Here is a 14,971-nt window from a genome sequence, read left to right on the forward strand (position 1 = left end):
GGGAAACTTCTAACTGGTGTGATTAGGGTAGAAAGAGATCTAGAGTTTTCTTGGATTAAGGCTTTCTGAGTTTGTTTATGCAAACTTATGTGCAGAACCAGACAGTGTACAAATAAATGAGAACTTCTAAGAAACAAGAGCTGCTTAAATGCCTTTTTGGATCAAGAAGTCTTTCCAGCACACGCCTCACTGCTTTCATTGTCCACTTCAATATTACTAAATCTCCTGGGGGGCTTAAGGCCTCTGTTGTACTGGAGATCTTCATTAATTCTTTAAGGTTTCTTCGATACCAACTTGTTGGTGTTCATTACTGAACAGAATTCTACATTTAATTACGCTAAAGTTGTTTAAAAGTGCAGCACAGAGATGAGCAGCAAAAGATTCTTTTTTGGGTTTGCAAAGTCGCTAAAGCTTGTCAGCATCATTGCAGTGTGGACAGGTTTTTTGAAGGATTTTCTATGAGCATAATAGAAAATACCTGGTGTGGTCTCTCCGTGACAACAGCCGTAAAGGAAGAGTATGGGATGTCTAGTGTTTATAATGTTGATCAAAATAGGATAATAATTACAATGTATCCCAGATTTTTTTTTATAGTATAAGTCGCGTTCTTTTGCATAGTTTGGCCGGCAGTGCGACTTATAATGAGGTGTGACTTATATGTGATTTTATTTTTTAAATAATTTTTTGCCGCAACTGCTAGAAGGCACTGTAGGTGTGTGCATCAGTATTTGCTACATACTGCAACGTAGAAGAAGCAGATCCTGGTATTACACCAGGCTTGATGGTTCCAAAATGACACAGAGGATGAAGAATTCAATGGATTTAGGGATAAAAAAGACTTTAGTTGACTTGTTAGCATGTTCTTTATGCTATGATTATCTATATTATGACTATATTGTGGAGCGACTCATAGCCTGAAAAATACAGTATATGGAACCGCCTCTTTTCTGTTCCATAAGTTTTGTTGCTACAATAAAAAATATGTAATGTTCTGCTTTAACTTCAGCTTTACTAAACTTTCTTTCATGTTAAAGCTCATAACATCGCCATAGCAACTGACGCTGAAAATCTAGAATATCTAGAATATAATATAATCCATTATCAAAACAAATTACAGTAAAAAAGCAACAACTGATATGTCTGGGTATTAGAAGGGCTATTAGGTTTCGGTAGTGTTGATCTGAAGGGAGAGGATGGGCTGATTTTATTTTTAACCTCTGCGTGTGCACAGGATTCATTTGATGTTTTGTGTGACAAATATGCAGCTCTGTTTACATATTTTTGTGACTGGACTTGTTATATCCGGTTGCAATTCTTGGATTCAGTCACAGAAGTGATAAGGAGTTTGTGCGACATTGCTTTGTGTTATCTCAGTTGTTAGACAGATAAAGGCCGAAAACAAAAAAGATTTACTCTAGGGGTGCTTTGGCTTCAGCACGTGTTGACAGACTGAGACTTGAGAAATAGAAATATTATTATTATTGTATGTATTTTTGCCTCAGGAAGAGTGTGAATTGATGAGTTTAATGACAAGTTCTGACACAGTGTTGGCTGTATGAACAAGTTGGATCTGTATCAGACTTAAAGTATTAACTGATGATGAACTGTTTTAGTCAAGCAGTATGAGGAGCCCTGAAGTTGTATCTCTCTGTGTAATGAATGGCTGCCAAGTAGGCAGACTCCACAAGTGTATCAGGCCGTCTATCTCCACCTTATCAGTCAAAAAAAATCAAAGAAGCATTCTGCCAGCATAGCAGAAGGCAACGCGCTTCCGTGAGACGCACAGCTGCAGAGTTGGCAGGTCGAAATGGCTCCTATTCAAAAGAGCAAGCAAGTTTAGACAAACGTTTAAATGCATTTCTGTCCATAAATATTATGAAAAGTAAAGCAAAATTTTTTAAATTAACACCTCTAGAAGAAATTAAAGGTAAAATGTCAGTTTAAGTCCTACTTTGATCATGTTTGGATCCGTTTTAAAAGCATTCCTAGTGGTCAAATGCCAATTTTACCCTAATTCAAAAACCTGTGTTGTTTTCTAGGACATAGTTTATGCAGAGCAGCGTTGTCTATTAAAAATTCACCTCTGACTTGTGGGCGGGACCATTGGCGCAGTGTAATATCGCCCCTTCCCATCATCCAACTGTTAATTGCTCTCTCGCTAGCTTACAGGTCAAACCTAGCATTAGTGGCGCAACAAAAATGGGGAGCAATATTGAAGCTATCCAGATGTCCAGCTTGGAGCCAGATGCCAGCTAAGACAAGGAAAACAAAGACGTGCATGGATCTAGTCGAAATACTCAGAAATGCAATCTTACGATTAATTTCCTTTTTATATGTTCTCCATCATGAGAAAAATGCCACAAGAACATGTTTAAAATGCCAAAAAAAACATAATTTTCATTTAAGTGGATCCTTAATTAAAATCCCCTTTAGGATCTACAGATAGATAAGGAGCACTTTGAGAATAATGACTTTTTGAAGTAAAAGAGACACTACTTCAGAAAGTCATTAGTATATAAGCAGCAATAATTCAAGTGATCGGTCTTTTGGGTTCAGATGAAAAACGTTCTTTTAGTAGAGATGTTTTCCATTTAATATCAGATTTTTGCTCCCAGCTGTGACCAGCCTTCATTTGGATGACGACATGCAGTTTTAGATCACAAACAGAACAGATGAGGGCTGGATGGAGATAAGGGGTTTGGAAATCTCATAAGGGTAAGGTGAGGCAGGAAAGAAGGGTGTTAAGGAGGGAGGGTGAAGGGTGAGGTATAGTGTACCTCTTCATCGAACACACAATCTCCATGGCAACTGTTTGATCTCTCTCGGTGTCTGTCAGGCCTGCAGTGCACATGGTGACAGAGTGGACAGGTTGTGTTGATGACCAGAGGTGGAGGGACGGGAGTATTCTTGGATCACAGACATTAGTCCCCCAAACCTCCCCCCTTCCCTCCTCCTCCAATGACACCCACACATGCACACACTCCACCGTCTTCAGGCACAGAAAGCTCTTTTGATTGGATTAGACATGAATTAATGAGACAAGCTTGAAGAGCAGTCCCTGGTGTGGAAATCTCTTATGATATCTCAATTTTCCCTTTGTGTGAGCATGTGACCCTAGTCTGATCTTGTCCCAGATTTGTATTTGTCTGAACTAGTATAAAAATAGGAGAAGGAAAACTCCTTTTTTTTGTCATACGGTAAAAAACATAAGCATATGCACAACGATTTTTCATATTCACTTTTTAAAAGATGTATAAGGTCGCCATGAAGTCAGATTTTTACTTATCTGATATTTTGAACTCTTTCGATTTTCCTTTTAGACCTTTTTAGGAATCGATGGACGCAGTTGCACACCCACACGGCTTTCAGGACACCATGGGTGGCTACGGTTGAGGCAGTGCAGTGGGCTGCTCATTAAACACAAGGTTTGGAGTTCAGTCCACATGTGGAAAAGTCATGTTTCCCCTCACTTGGCAAGAATCTTGCAGTCCTTAAACGAGAAGAAAAGGATAAATCATCTCTCATCCTTTTATATCTTTTCTCCTACAGATGTTTCTTAAGAACCAGCAGCTGTCACCTTTTTTCCTTTTTATCATCTTCTACAGTAGTATAAAAACGTTGCCCTGCCTAAGCTGTTTACCAACCTCATCTGCTCTGAAAAGTTTGGAATAACTGAACTTTGATGAATGAAAACTTGCTTTTAAGTGGAAAAGCTCTCGCAAAATAATTAATTTTCCATTGTTCTGCTTTAAAAGTCTGTTTGTGACCACAATTTAGCTATAAAAACAGAACATTTATGCCTTTCCTTGGTAATCAAGCAATAGCCACAATATCTCCACATGTATATGTTGCAACACATACATTCTCCTCAAATGTCCCCAAGTGTCTTGAATTAATAGTTTACATAGTATTTATTGTTGTAAGTTTCTACTTAGCGTGAGATAGATAGATCAGGTGGGGGATGGCATTGTTTAGTTTGAGAAGTATTCTGTTGGTTGCATAGCAACAGGCTCCTGGAAACGGGAGTGGACAGTGTTGCCACTAGCAACGAATGTTGCTTTGCAAACAATGTGGGCCAGTGCAAACACAAGCCAAGACTGGGCTCTAGCTTTTAATTGAACATCTGTATGTGTTTTTTTTTTCTGTTATGCGTTCTGTTTTTAGTAAAATATTTCAGAGGTATAAAATTTCTCACACGTGGTAAAATGAAATCGAAATGTAGTCGAGCATGTGGGGGATCTTTGGGTAATAAAAAAACACAACTTTTCTCTAAATGATTAAATCTTAACCTGGGATGAGTTTAAATGAAACCTGACTTGAAAATAGACTTGTGTGTGGAGTTGGCTGTGAGTTGGAGGCAGAAAGGATTGGCCCTTAACAGCAGACCATCCAGAGTTATCAGTTTTGCAGCAGTGCGCTCTGCCCCCTGCTGTGATCTAGCTCTGTGGCTTTCTTAGATGCTGGTGGGGAGTTTGTGTGGCTTTTAACCTTTCTTGAACATGGAGCTGAAAGGCTCCTTTAAGTCCTCATTGACTCCCTGTCTGTTGGCTTTAACTCAATGATTCGGCACACTTCACCATACATATTTAAGCCTGCGCTTTAATGGAGAACACACAGGTCGCTTATTTTCTTGATCTTTCAGCATCTCCTGATCCACCCACTCCTGAATGACATGAAAAAGCCCCTGGACTCGTGTCATTTTGTCCTGCTAGTGGTGACAGTTACAGGGGTTTTGTTCAAGTGTGTTTCTTTTAACCAAGCTGTTCCTTCATGTCAAAACACAGGGGGTTTAAAACACGATTGAAGATCATATTTCAGAATATTTGACATGCATACAATACAGGAAGATGAAAATGCCTCGAAAGACCTTGTAAGGGTTGTAAATGAGTTCAAACAGTCAAGCACGAGACCATTTCTCCGAAGACCAACACATTTCAGTAGTTTCAACACAGACCTCCTCCAAGCTGTCTGTTATTCATGTAGGCAGAGCGGCGTTTTTGTGTGTGCCATGCATGAAGGATGTCAACGGTGGCACACCCAAATCTGTTCTTTCTCCCTCTTAAAGGGACACTGTCTGGGTGGTTTGTAAAATGCATACTTCTGTTGCTCTTCAAAATGTCAGGAGTTATTTTTGCAGCACAGAGAATGTTTTTGTTGTGTTGCATAAGAAACTAATTTCAAAATATTGCCTCTTTTGGGCTCGTGTGGCACTCTTTTTCTCAAAGTTAAGTTATTTTTGTATTTTTGTTTGGCACTTTTCTAGTTTCCTGATGAGCAGAACTGGGATAAAAGTTGTAAAGAATGACACATTTTCACACCACAGTTGTGACATTTGTTTGACTTGTCTTGCTTAAATGTTGTCTCATTAAATTTTACTAAGACTTTTGTAATATTTTGTTTATTTTTCTTTGCTCCCCATCCTTTCTCACATCAGTGGAGTTTTAAAAATCTTGAATACTCTTATTTTAAACTCTTTTTAAAATCCCTTTTAAAAAAATATTGTTGCTCTCTTGTGATTTCCATATATCTGTTGGTGATACCAGATCTCTTAGCAGTTTTTTTTTTGATGCTTCTAAAATCAATTTCAAAGTTACTTTATGAATAAGTCCTCATGTCCATGAATTATCTTAGAACTGACTTTTTATTTATAATTTTTTATGATGCCGCCAGTCTGCATATTTCTGAAGCTAAGTGGTTTGTTCCATCCAACTGCGTAAATGAAAATTGTGTTTTTGTTCATGGGGAGTGTCATGACTAATCAGCATGTCTAAAGCAGGTTGTGGCCTTTCTCCGTAATCCTCCTTCATGCTCTTCCTGCCACCCCGCCAACTTTGCCCCAAAATACAGACTCCTCATCAATTCAACCCACCCCCCCAGCTGTTCCCTATCTCCCTTTCTCTTCTTTCAGTCCTTCTCCTCCTCTTCTCTTTGTGGTTGCACTCAAGAGTTCCTGTGTAAAAAGCTTTATAAAGGGATGGGGGGGAGGAAAGGGATGGGGGGGGGTGAGATGGGGTGGTCGTCATGGATTCCTCGCCATGGCAACGTACAAACGTTTACAAAGCATTGCGGTATTTCCTCATATCAGCTGGATTATTGGAACCCTCAGAGACCAGCGCTCATTTGAAACAAATGCTGGATATCATCAGGACCCTGGTGGGGGCTGGAACCCCGTGGCCATTTTCATCGTTCCCGTCTTCTCTTTTGGGAGAGTGGGAGAAGTTGTTGGGGAATTTTTCCTGCTAACTCCCCCTTGCAGTTTCATTCTTCCCTTGTCCCTGCATTGCCCCCGCTCTTTCTCTCCTTCAAAAAAGGCCTTTGTATCACTCCATTTTTAGCTCCCCTTTGCTATGCAGTGCACATTGTCACCCAGTGGAAAGCAGGGCAGTAAGTTTGTTCCATCAGAAAGCCGTTCAGTCTTGTTGGTGATTTGAAGTCCTCTATTATAACTTCACAGATAAATCTGTCCCACCAGCAAGGTTCTGTGTGTTCATTTCTGCTGGAGCTGCTTATTTCTCTATTGAGAAAAGCTGAAGGTGGTCAACTTTTGGGGTTAGTAGGGTTTTGGTAACTTAAAGCGATTTGGCAGAGCCAAAGGAAAGAACAAATAAAGCCCTTCGAATGTTCTGGTGTCCCCTCAGGAGATAAGGTGTGTCGGTGCATTTACCTATCAGGGTTATTCATGCAAGGGCTGCAGGGCTCCAATCCTTTCCCCTAAAACATTAAGTTTGATCATTAAAAGTGTCTGTCTGGTTCTTTTCTTCCTATTTTCTCGTGAATTTTAGAATGCAGAACGCAGAGGGAGGGTCAGACACCACAACCACTGTGGCAGCGCTGCGGACGTCATCATCAGCCCAGGCGCCTGTGGTACAACCCGTCCCAGCTTCACAGCAGGTAGGAAACATCTGCCCCCTAGTAGCAGGGCAGAAACAGATGACCCTAGTCTTCAGGCCCATGCCTTTTTAGAACTGATATTAGACAAAAAAAAAAAGAAAACAGAAAATTCTGAGTGCAGCGTCAGAGCTATATGAATACTGTTCTGATTTATACCCCATCAGCAGTTGAAGCTGCTGCCCTCAGCTCTGCCAACACATGCCTGTTGGATCAGTTTACCATATGAAAAGGCTGCATGGTGGTGGAGAGGCTGGGGTGTATACCAGATGCTGTCAGCTGTGATTTCTGTTCAAATGGCAGACAAACCAAAACTTCATATAATTTTCGTGCCAACTTTGACCACATTTCCTGTCGGTTCAATGACGGTTCAAGGAATGTCAGTCTCTTTAAGAGTAGTCAGAACAGGAGTGGTAGGATGCAGATCTTAAATTTTAGAACTTCAACATTACAGGAATGTCAAACCAGTTGGAGATGTTTTATTTATTTTCCCTCAAACATGATTGTTTCTTTCTGATCATGATGCTGGTTAGAGGACACACCTGAGTTTAACATGTTTCTATGCTGCAATTGTTTTTGAACTGTGAGAAAACAGACACTCAGGTCAAGAGCATCTCCTTTGATAGATTCCCAAAAGGATGTAAGAAATTAATTTGATTCCTAGCTTTGTCTATATTAGAGCACAATGCACATGTATGGAAAATACATGCAACAATTAACCCATATGATTTAAAGAGCAGCCAGGTGCTGCAAACTTAGTTCATTCATTGATCAATGACATGATCAGGCTGCTGTTGTGGTTCTATGTTAACATGAAATCAAGACAGAAAGGCCACAAAAAGGAAAAAGCTGCTGGCTTCCAATTTAAAAAATGTCCAATATTCCAGTAAGGAATGTGCCAGCAACATAAAGATGCCACTTTTGCAAGCTCCCCATGCTAATACCATTTGAAGCTACAAACTTTAAAACCAACATTTTTCCCAAGTAGTTTCCCAGTGATGCTCAAGGAGTTATGGAGTGATAGATCAAGATCCCTCGGAGGAATTTAAATTTGTAGCTGGTACTGAAGGGGATTTTTGTGTGTGTGTGTAAAGATGGTGACCTCTTCTGGAGCTCAAAGGTCAACAAAGCTTCAGTCGTGGTTGTAGACTTAATTTGTCTGCTTGTGTGTGATATTTTGCAAAGATCGCTCAAACAAAGGTTTATATTGTCGTGTTTTGAAAAAATGTGAAAACTGCCAAATTTCACATTTTGCCACAAAATGGCCACCAAGCTGTAAGTCGTGTGGCCATCCCATAATAATTTCAAAACTTCCTTTGAATATCCCGACACCTGTGTTTTGGTTTAGTTATATTATATGATTTGAGTCCCATAAGAGGTTTTGATACCCATTCATTTTTTTGACGGTTTCGCCTGCTGTGATGTCATCAATTTTATGAGGAGGGGTTGTTCCCTATGCACAAAATTCCATCTCACCAGGAACTAGGTATGTGCGAAAATCTGTGAGTTTTTGAGTATGTGGTGAAATTTTAACTCAAAGGAGTTAAGAAAGGAGAACTGCAAAAATGATATTGTGGCAGCTGCTCTCTCACGTAGGTCAGGATGGAGCAGAACTCAGCTATGCTAACTAGCAAGGTGCTAGTGCCTGTCGCCTAAACTGTCTTAGCAGGCTAAAAAGTGAGCTGACCCGTGCCCCTTACACTGCACGACCCCAGGCAGCTGTTGTTTCAGGAGGCACAAATAAAAGTGCAATGTCCTCAGATCAACCATTTATTAGGCCTTTTCAGAACTAAACAGAATAGACCAACATTGTATTTGTCTTTACTGGAGATACCCAACTCACTCATGGTTTCAACAAAGCAAACAGAAAACTCCCATAATGCACTCCTGCCATGGGCAGGATAGCCACATCGACAGGATCACTACAATATAGTCTGTGCAGTCCAGGACTGCTGCGGGACCTAAATATTTCAAATGTACTTTTAAATCTATAACATGGAGACAAATGCAGGTCAGGACAGACACTTCTCACTAACTGTCAAGCACCAGAAAGCCTTTAGGCTTTTGTAGCTACACAGCAGCAGATAAATCAAGTTATTCAACACATCAAACCATATCTCGAAAAAGATGGTGAAAAACGAACAGCATTGAGCTTTTGCTCAAAGCTCAACTAGACCTGCAGCAGATGGAAATGCTGTACATAAATGAACTGATTAGAAAGGCAAACTGGCCAACATTCCCCCACAGTGATGTGAGACTGATAACATCATATAGAAAACTCTCACTTCTTTTTCTTCTAAAGGTTTACCCAGCAGCAGTTGAATCACAGGATGTGCTCAGTTTGTCTCACTCTTTGCTTTTTTATTTTGGGTGATAAGAATGGAGTCTCATGTTGCAGCAGCTGCTAACAAATGATTCAATTCATCTCCTGAGGAGTAAAGATTTAACCTAAATTGAAAAGAAGCAATGAAGGACGTGTGTCCTCCTTTACATAATTGTTACTGTTTAATAGAGATGTGTGTTGTGTTCATGCAGAGGGTGCTGGTTCAAGCTGTGGGCTCTGCTCAGAAAGGAGGACAAGTACAGCAGATCTCAGTACCCAGAGTTCAACAGGTCCCTCAGCAGGTACACAACACCACACTTACTATTCACGTATGACTTTCTCTAATTCACATTTGAAAATGCAAACATATTTTACACTGAAGAAAATATTTAAAAAGTAGTTAATTAAAAATGTAAACATGTTTTTAGAGCAATTACAGGGAATTATTTGGTCATTTCTGAAACAACTGTCATTTTCAGAACACATGTAGGATCCAAAATGTGCTTGTTTCATTCAATCCAAAGCTTCACATTCTAATTTTTAGCCAGTTTTCCATTTGTAAAGAAAATGACCAGCTGGTTCACTTTTTATATTTATAGACATGCTTCATGCAGATTAAAAAAATAAACTATCACATTTATTCAAAACAGTGGAAGGAGAATCAAAAAATACAACAGATCCTTTTTTTCCCCAGCTTGAGGTCAGTGTTTCTATGGGCCAGTGCTTTTATTTCTTGCCATAATGTGTTTGTTTTTCCATGAACTAACAAGCCACCGTGGAGCCATTTTATTAGGTCACTGTACCAGTAACTGTTTCCATCTCCTGTTCTTTTCCAATCACTCCTGCAAACAAATCCTTTCATCCCATTTCCATGCAAACTTTCAGAGTATCGGGAAGAACCGAGCTGCAGTTTGAAACAGGAATTAGGAACACCCTGTTTACAAATGATATCTGTAAATGCTGACTGATGTCGATGTGATTTAGAGTGGCAGCTTGTGAACTTATTTCATGATTCACATCAGCATAATGCAGCTAGACCAGCTACCAAAACATAGGAAGCAGAAGTTTCTGTTGCAATATGTAAAAAAAAAAAGAAAAAAGGGACGTAACTTAGAAGTCTAATAATAGACTTGCAGACTTCTATAGATGCATTTTTTTGTTTGCACAATTAGTCTTGAATCAGAGGTTCAAAAATGTCCTATATTTTGTATATATTTTGTGCTTCTACTGTGTTGTAGTGGTTAGCTCTGTCGCCTCACAGCAAGAAGGCCCAAATTCAAATCCTAACTGGGTTTCTTCTGTGTTGCGGTTGTATGTTCTGCTGTGCATCCGTGGGATTTCTCTGGCCTTCTTCAATCCAAAAAACATTTTTGTTAGGTTGATTTTCCCCTTGGGAATAAGTATGAGTTTCTCTGTGCAATGGACTCATATCCTGTACTGGGTTGCCTTTACCTTACAGTAGCTAAGATAGGCTCCAGCAACCTCGGTGAGCTGTAAAACCCTTGTGCTATCTTAGATGACCCCACCCTTACATTGACGTGTTCTCCCTACCATGACAAAGGTGGATAAAGGTGGAAAGATTTCATGTAATCCATGGACATCAGTGAGGTTCACAAATCATTGAAGAAAAAAGGTTCAGCGCACTGTCTAGTGCAGGGGTGGGGAACCTATGGTTCGCGAGCCATATATGGCTCTTTTGATGGTCACATGTGGCTCGCAGACAAATCTTTAATTATACTTTTCTTTTCATTAGACCAGTTCTTCTCGGTCGCGATGCGATGCCAGAGGCCCGCAGTAGTAGAGGTGCTTGGAGAAAAAACCTGTGAATTGCCCTGCCTAAAACTGCGCGCTCCCGTCTCTGAGAAAGAGCGCGCAGTTGCGGAGACGGGATGTGTGAGGAAGAGGGCAGAGGGTTTGGGGGGGGGGGGGGGGGGGGGGGGGGGGCAGCAGGTGATTCGCGCAGGGATTGTAAAAACTTAAAACCCGCTGCCTGTCACTCACTGCGGCGTGTGAGTGTGTGTTTGGCTCCGCGTCTGCATGTGATAAGAATGTCTCACATCTAAAGAACATTCAGACCTACGATCACGTTTAAAGTCTCAACGCCTGCGTGAAGCAGAAACTCACCACGTATCAACCAGACTAGACAATCAACAAAACTTCCACGAGAAATACTCCTCATTTATCAGCAACAACATAACAATGTTATTAAAAAAGAATCCACAGACTTATTTACTTTAAAAATGTTGAAATTACATCAAATGCACACATTCACTTGTATATTTAGTTTTAAACATATTGTTGCGGACTGAGTTTAACTTGGCTGTTGGGCCGAGTTAAAAGTTCTAGAGTTCTTGAACGCATCAAGCAGAGATCTGATTGGCTCTCAGTTCTGTCGCTCAGCTTGTTGTTAGGTAATTTGGACCAATGGGGTTCAGCTATGGGCCAAATAAGGGAAATGGGAGGGCTGGAGCGAGAGCAGGTGAATATATAGTTGGTAGAAGCGCTCTTGTCTCGTCTCGGCGGGAGAGATTCAGGAGTTGCTGAATTAATTGTACGGCGTTTGTTGTGGTCTACAGTAACCAGAATAAAGAACCTTAAAAGAGGTTAAGGCACCGTGCCTCAGTGTGGGAAAGGGACACTACATTATTATGGCTCTTTCGAAATTACATTTAAAAATATGTGGCGTTTATGGCTCTCTCTGCAAAAAAGGTTCCCGACCCCTGGTCTAGTGGGTCTAGATGACCCGACTCCCAATGTTAAAATGCCTAGGATAGCACAAGGGTTACATGGAGGTGGAATGATACGAAGAAAAAAAATGTTTTTGCATATTCCCCTCTGCTTAGCTTTTTTTTTATACTCTTGTCTCTTCGTAGGTGCAGCAGGTGCAGCATGTCTACCCATCCCAAGTCCAGTATGTTGGAGAAGGTGGAGAGGCTGTTTATACAAATGGAACTATGTAAGCACTGTCATTAAACTGAGCACAAACAACTACAAACCATAGAGTCTTTAAAAGCAAACACAAGACAATATTTTTCACACTTTTTGGATGGAATTTGAACCAGTTACTTAGTGGTGTCTGTGTCAACTGCACTTTTGTTCTTAACTTTACTATCAGTATCCACTGAGCGGTCCGGTCCGGAATTATGAGCATTTCCATTGTAAAATAGATCCCTGTAGCCACCAGTTGATTGGCAGAAAGTGATGATTGCATTAGAGAGCAACAATATAGCGCAGTGTAATGTTTCCAACATTTGTAAGCATACATTAAATTCCTGTTATACACGATGTACCAGAAGTAAAGCAATAAAAAGACGAGCGGCTGGATGACCTCATTGCTGTTGCTTTTCTACTTGTCACACCACAATGACACGGTCTATCGGTCTTCACCAGGCATGTGCCATGAAAACAAACCGCTCAGTGGAGGCAAGGCTTAACTGTATGTGTCACGAACTGGTGGTGGAGGACCCAAATGCAGGAGACCAAGCTTGATGACAGGAACTAAAACATTTAATTAGCAAACTGAAACATGACAAAACTATGAGGGGAAACAAAACTGTGACAAAACAGAGCAGATGACCTGACAAGGATGAACAGAAACCAAGACACTTAAATAGGCTGAGGGTAATTAACTGAACTGAAGACAGCTGTGGATCATGAACCAGAAACTGGTGTGACTGACAAGGAAACCAAAAACATGACAAAGAAAACCAAACCACTGAATCCTTACAGTATGGAAACGCTCGCCAGAATTAACTGGACCTTACCGTACCACTCCTTACTGTCCTGTACCGGACTGTGCCGCTCAGTGGAAACTAAGGCTAAAGACTCTTCTAAAACAAAGCACTGCACTGAAAACTGTGATTTAAAAGCATTTTGATAATCAGAACCTTCATCTCTCCATAGCCGAACAGCTTATTCCTATAATCCTGAGAGTCAGCTGTACGGGCAAAACAGTGGGGGAACATACTTTGACTCTCAGGCTGGTGGAGCTCATGTCACCACAGTGGTCTCCTCTGCCAGTGGTGGTGTGCCCCCCCATGGCATGGTTGGTATTGCTATGGAAGTGGGCAGTGGTCACATCATCTCCAGCGGCAGCCCCTACCTGATCCACGGGGGAAGTATGGAGGGAAGTCGCAACCATATATCTCACTCATCGCGCTCCTCCTCAGCTATGGTGAGTGACGCCTACCTGACTGCTGCTGTGTGTTCTCCTGCACATTTGACTACAGCTGAAGAAAAAATACATCAAAACCCCACTCCAATCATCTTTTGATCTATCTTAAAAGCGTTCCCAGTAGTTTTAAAATGATGACGTTTTTAGCTAAAACAAATATAGAAAACCTGTGCCGTTTTCCAGGACATAGTTTCTGCAAAGCTGCAGGAGTTCATTAGAAATTCGCCTGGCGTGGAGCAACCCTGCCCTCTCTTCCTCTCCCCTTTACTGAGAGCTCTCTGTTTACACTCACTCCTGCTAGCTTACAACCCCTCGCACCCCCAACATAACCTTAGTGGTGCGACAAAAATAGTGAGCAACATCCAAGCTATCCAGCTGTACAGATTCCAGCTCAGACTAGGACAACAAAGACGTCCATGGATCTATTTGTCTGCAAGTGGATGCATCAGAATGGAGCAGAACGGGAGCTTGTTGGCCCGCTGACTGTAGTTTCAGCGCAACAACTACAAACTTTTTCAAAGGTGTTTTTTTTCCGTCTTCCATTTTACATTTAGAAAAACAACTTTCATTGGAGTGGGTTTTTAATGTTCCATATATATGTCCATCATCAGAAAAATACCAAAAGAACATATTAAAAACACGATTTTCATTGGAGTGTATACGACTCTTTATGCCAATCCTCATACAGTTCTACCATTCTAAAGGTTGTTATTTATTTTTGATATAAAAAAAGGTTCTCCAAAGTTGTCATACTGTTATTCCAACCTATATCCTCACTGACACTCCAGGAACCCACAGCTGATACTGGCCATATAACTTGGACTGTAGAGCTGAGCGGTTCGGGCACCGGGACACTGTCTTAAATAATTCAACCCTGCCTTGTTTTGGAGGTTTTCACAAGCACTTGAGCGCCCTAGGAAACAAAGAAACCCCTGGGGCTCATTACCATTTGGCCAAGAGCCCTTGAAAGCCTTCTTAAGGCTTGGATTGCTGCCGACCCCTTTTTTCTCCGTCTCCAGTTTGGCTGCAGTACATATCTTTTTTTACTAGTTTCTCCAGCAGCTCTGGAAAACCTTCCTTCTTTATTGTTTAACCCAGTTAGTGTCAGACTTAATTATTTTTTTGTCATCCCAATGCAAGAATATACACAAGATTAGACCCTAAAATGAACTTTGTGTCTCACATAATCGGACAAAAGTCTTCTAATTTTGACAAACGTAGTGTGGGCTTGTTGAGCCTTGGTGCAGATCTGGAGGTGACCTGTGCTCCTGTTTGTGGTTCCTATTTGCATACATTAGTGTCTGACTTCTATGTCCTCAGAAGGCAGCTTAACCCTATGAGTCCCTCGATTTGCATGCTTTTGTCAGCTGATAATGGATTTGGCTACAACACTGACTGATTTAATGGAAATGCAAAGATCTGGCTGCTAGCTAACAGTCTTATTTCTTTCTTTTCCAATTTTTTGCTTTTGTTTGTCTTCTCCTGCTTATTCCTGTTCCTGTCCCCCCTTTTTTTTTATCTCTCTCATTTTTTCCTGCTCTTTCTGTGTCCACTCCATGTTTTTTTTTTTCCTTTGCATGCTTTTT

At 40.9% G+C, this 14,971-nt stretch overlaps 1 protein-coding gene across 5 annotated transcripts in view; it reads left to right on the plus strand.

Annotated features, from left to right (window-relative positions):
* The window catches only part of rfx2 (regulatory factor X, 2 (influences HLA class II expression)), a 29,495-nt gene that overhangs the window by 3,948 nt on the left and 10,576 nt on the right, over positions 1 to 14,971 (plus strand). For 3 of the 5 annotated variants that reach the window (XM_078945919.1, XM_078945921.1, XM_078945920.1), the window contains exons 2-5: positions 6,783 to 6,891; positions 9,424 to 9,513; positions 12,085 to 12,167; positions 13,115 to 13,385. In XM_078945919.1, coding sequence (XP_078802045.1) covers positions 6,784 to 6,891; positions 9,424 to 9,513; positions 12,085 to 12,167; positions 13,115 to 13,385 — 552 coding nt within the window. In that variant the 5' untranslated portion in view covers position 6,783. The remainder of the gene's footprint in view (positions 1 to 6,782; positions 6,892 to 9,423; positions 9,514 to 12,084; positions 12,168 to 13,114; positions 13,386 to 14,971) is intronic. The other 2 variants (XM_078945922.1, XM_078945923.1) reach the window with 1 other exon arrangement.

This window comes from Oryzias latipes, chromosome 4, assembly GCF_053564925.1.
Source record: "Oryzias latipes strain Hd-rR chromosome 4, Olatipes_Hd-rR_3.1".
Classification (NCBI taxonomy): Eukaryota; Metazoa; Chordata; class Actinopteri; order Beloniformes; family Adrianichthyidae; genus Oryzias; species Oryzias latipes.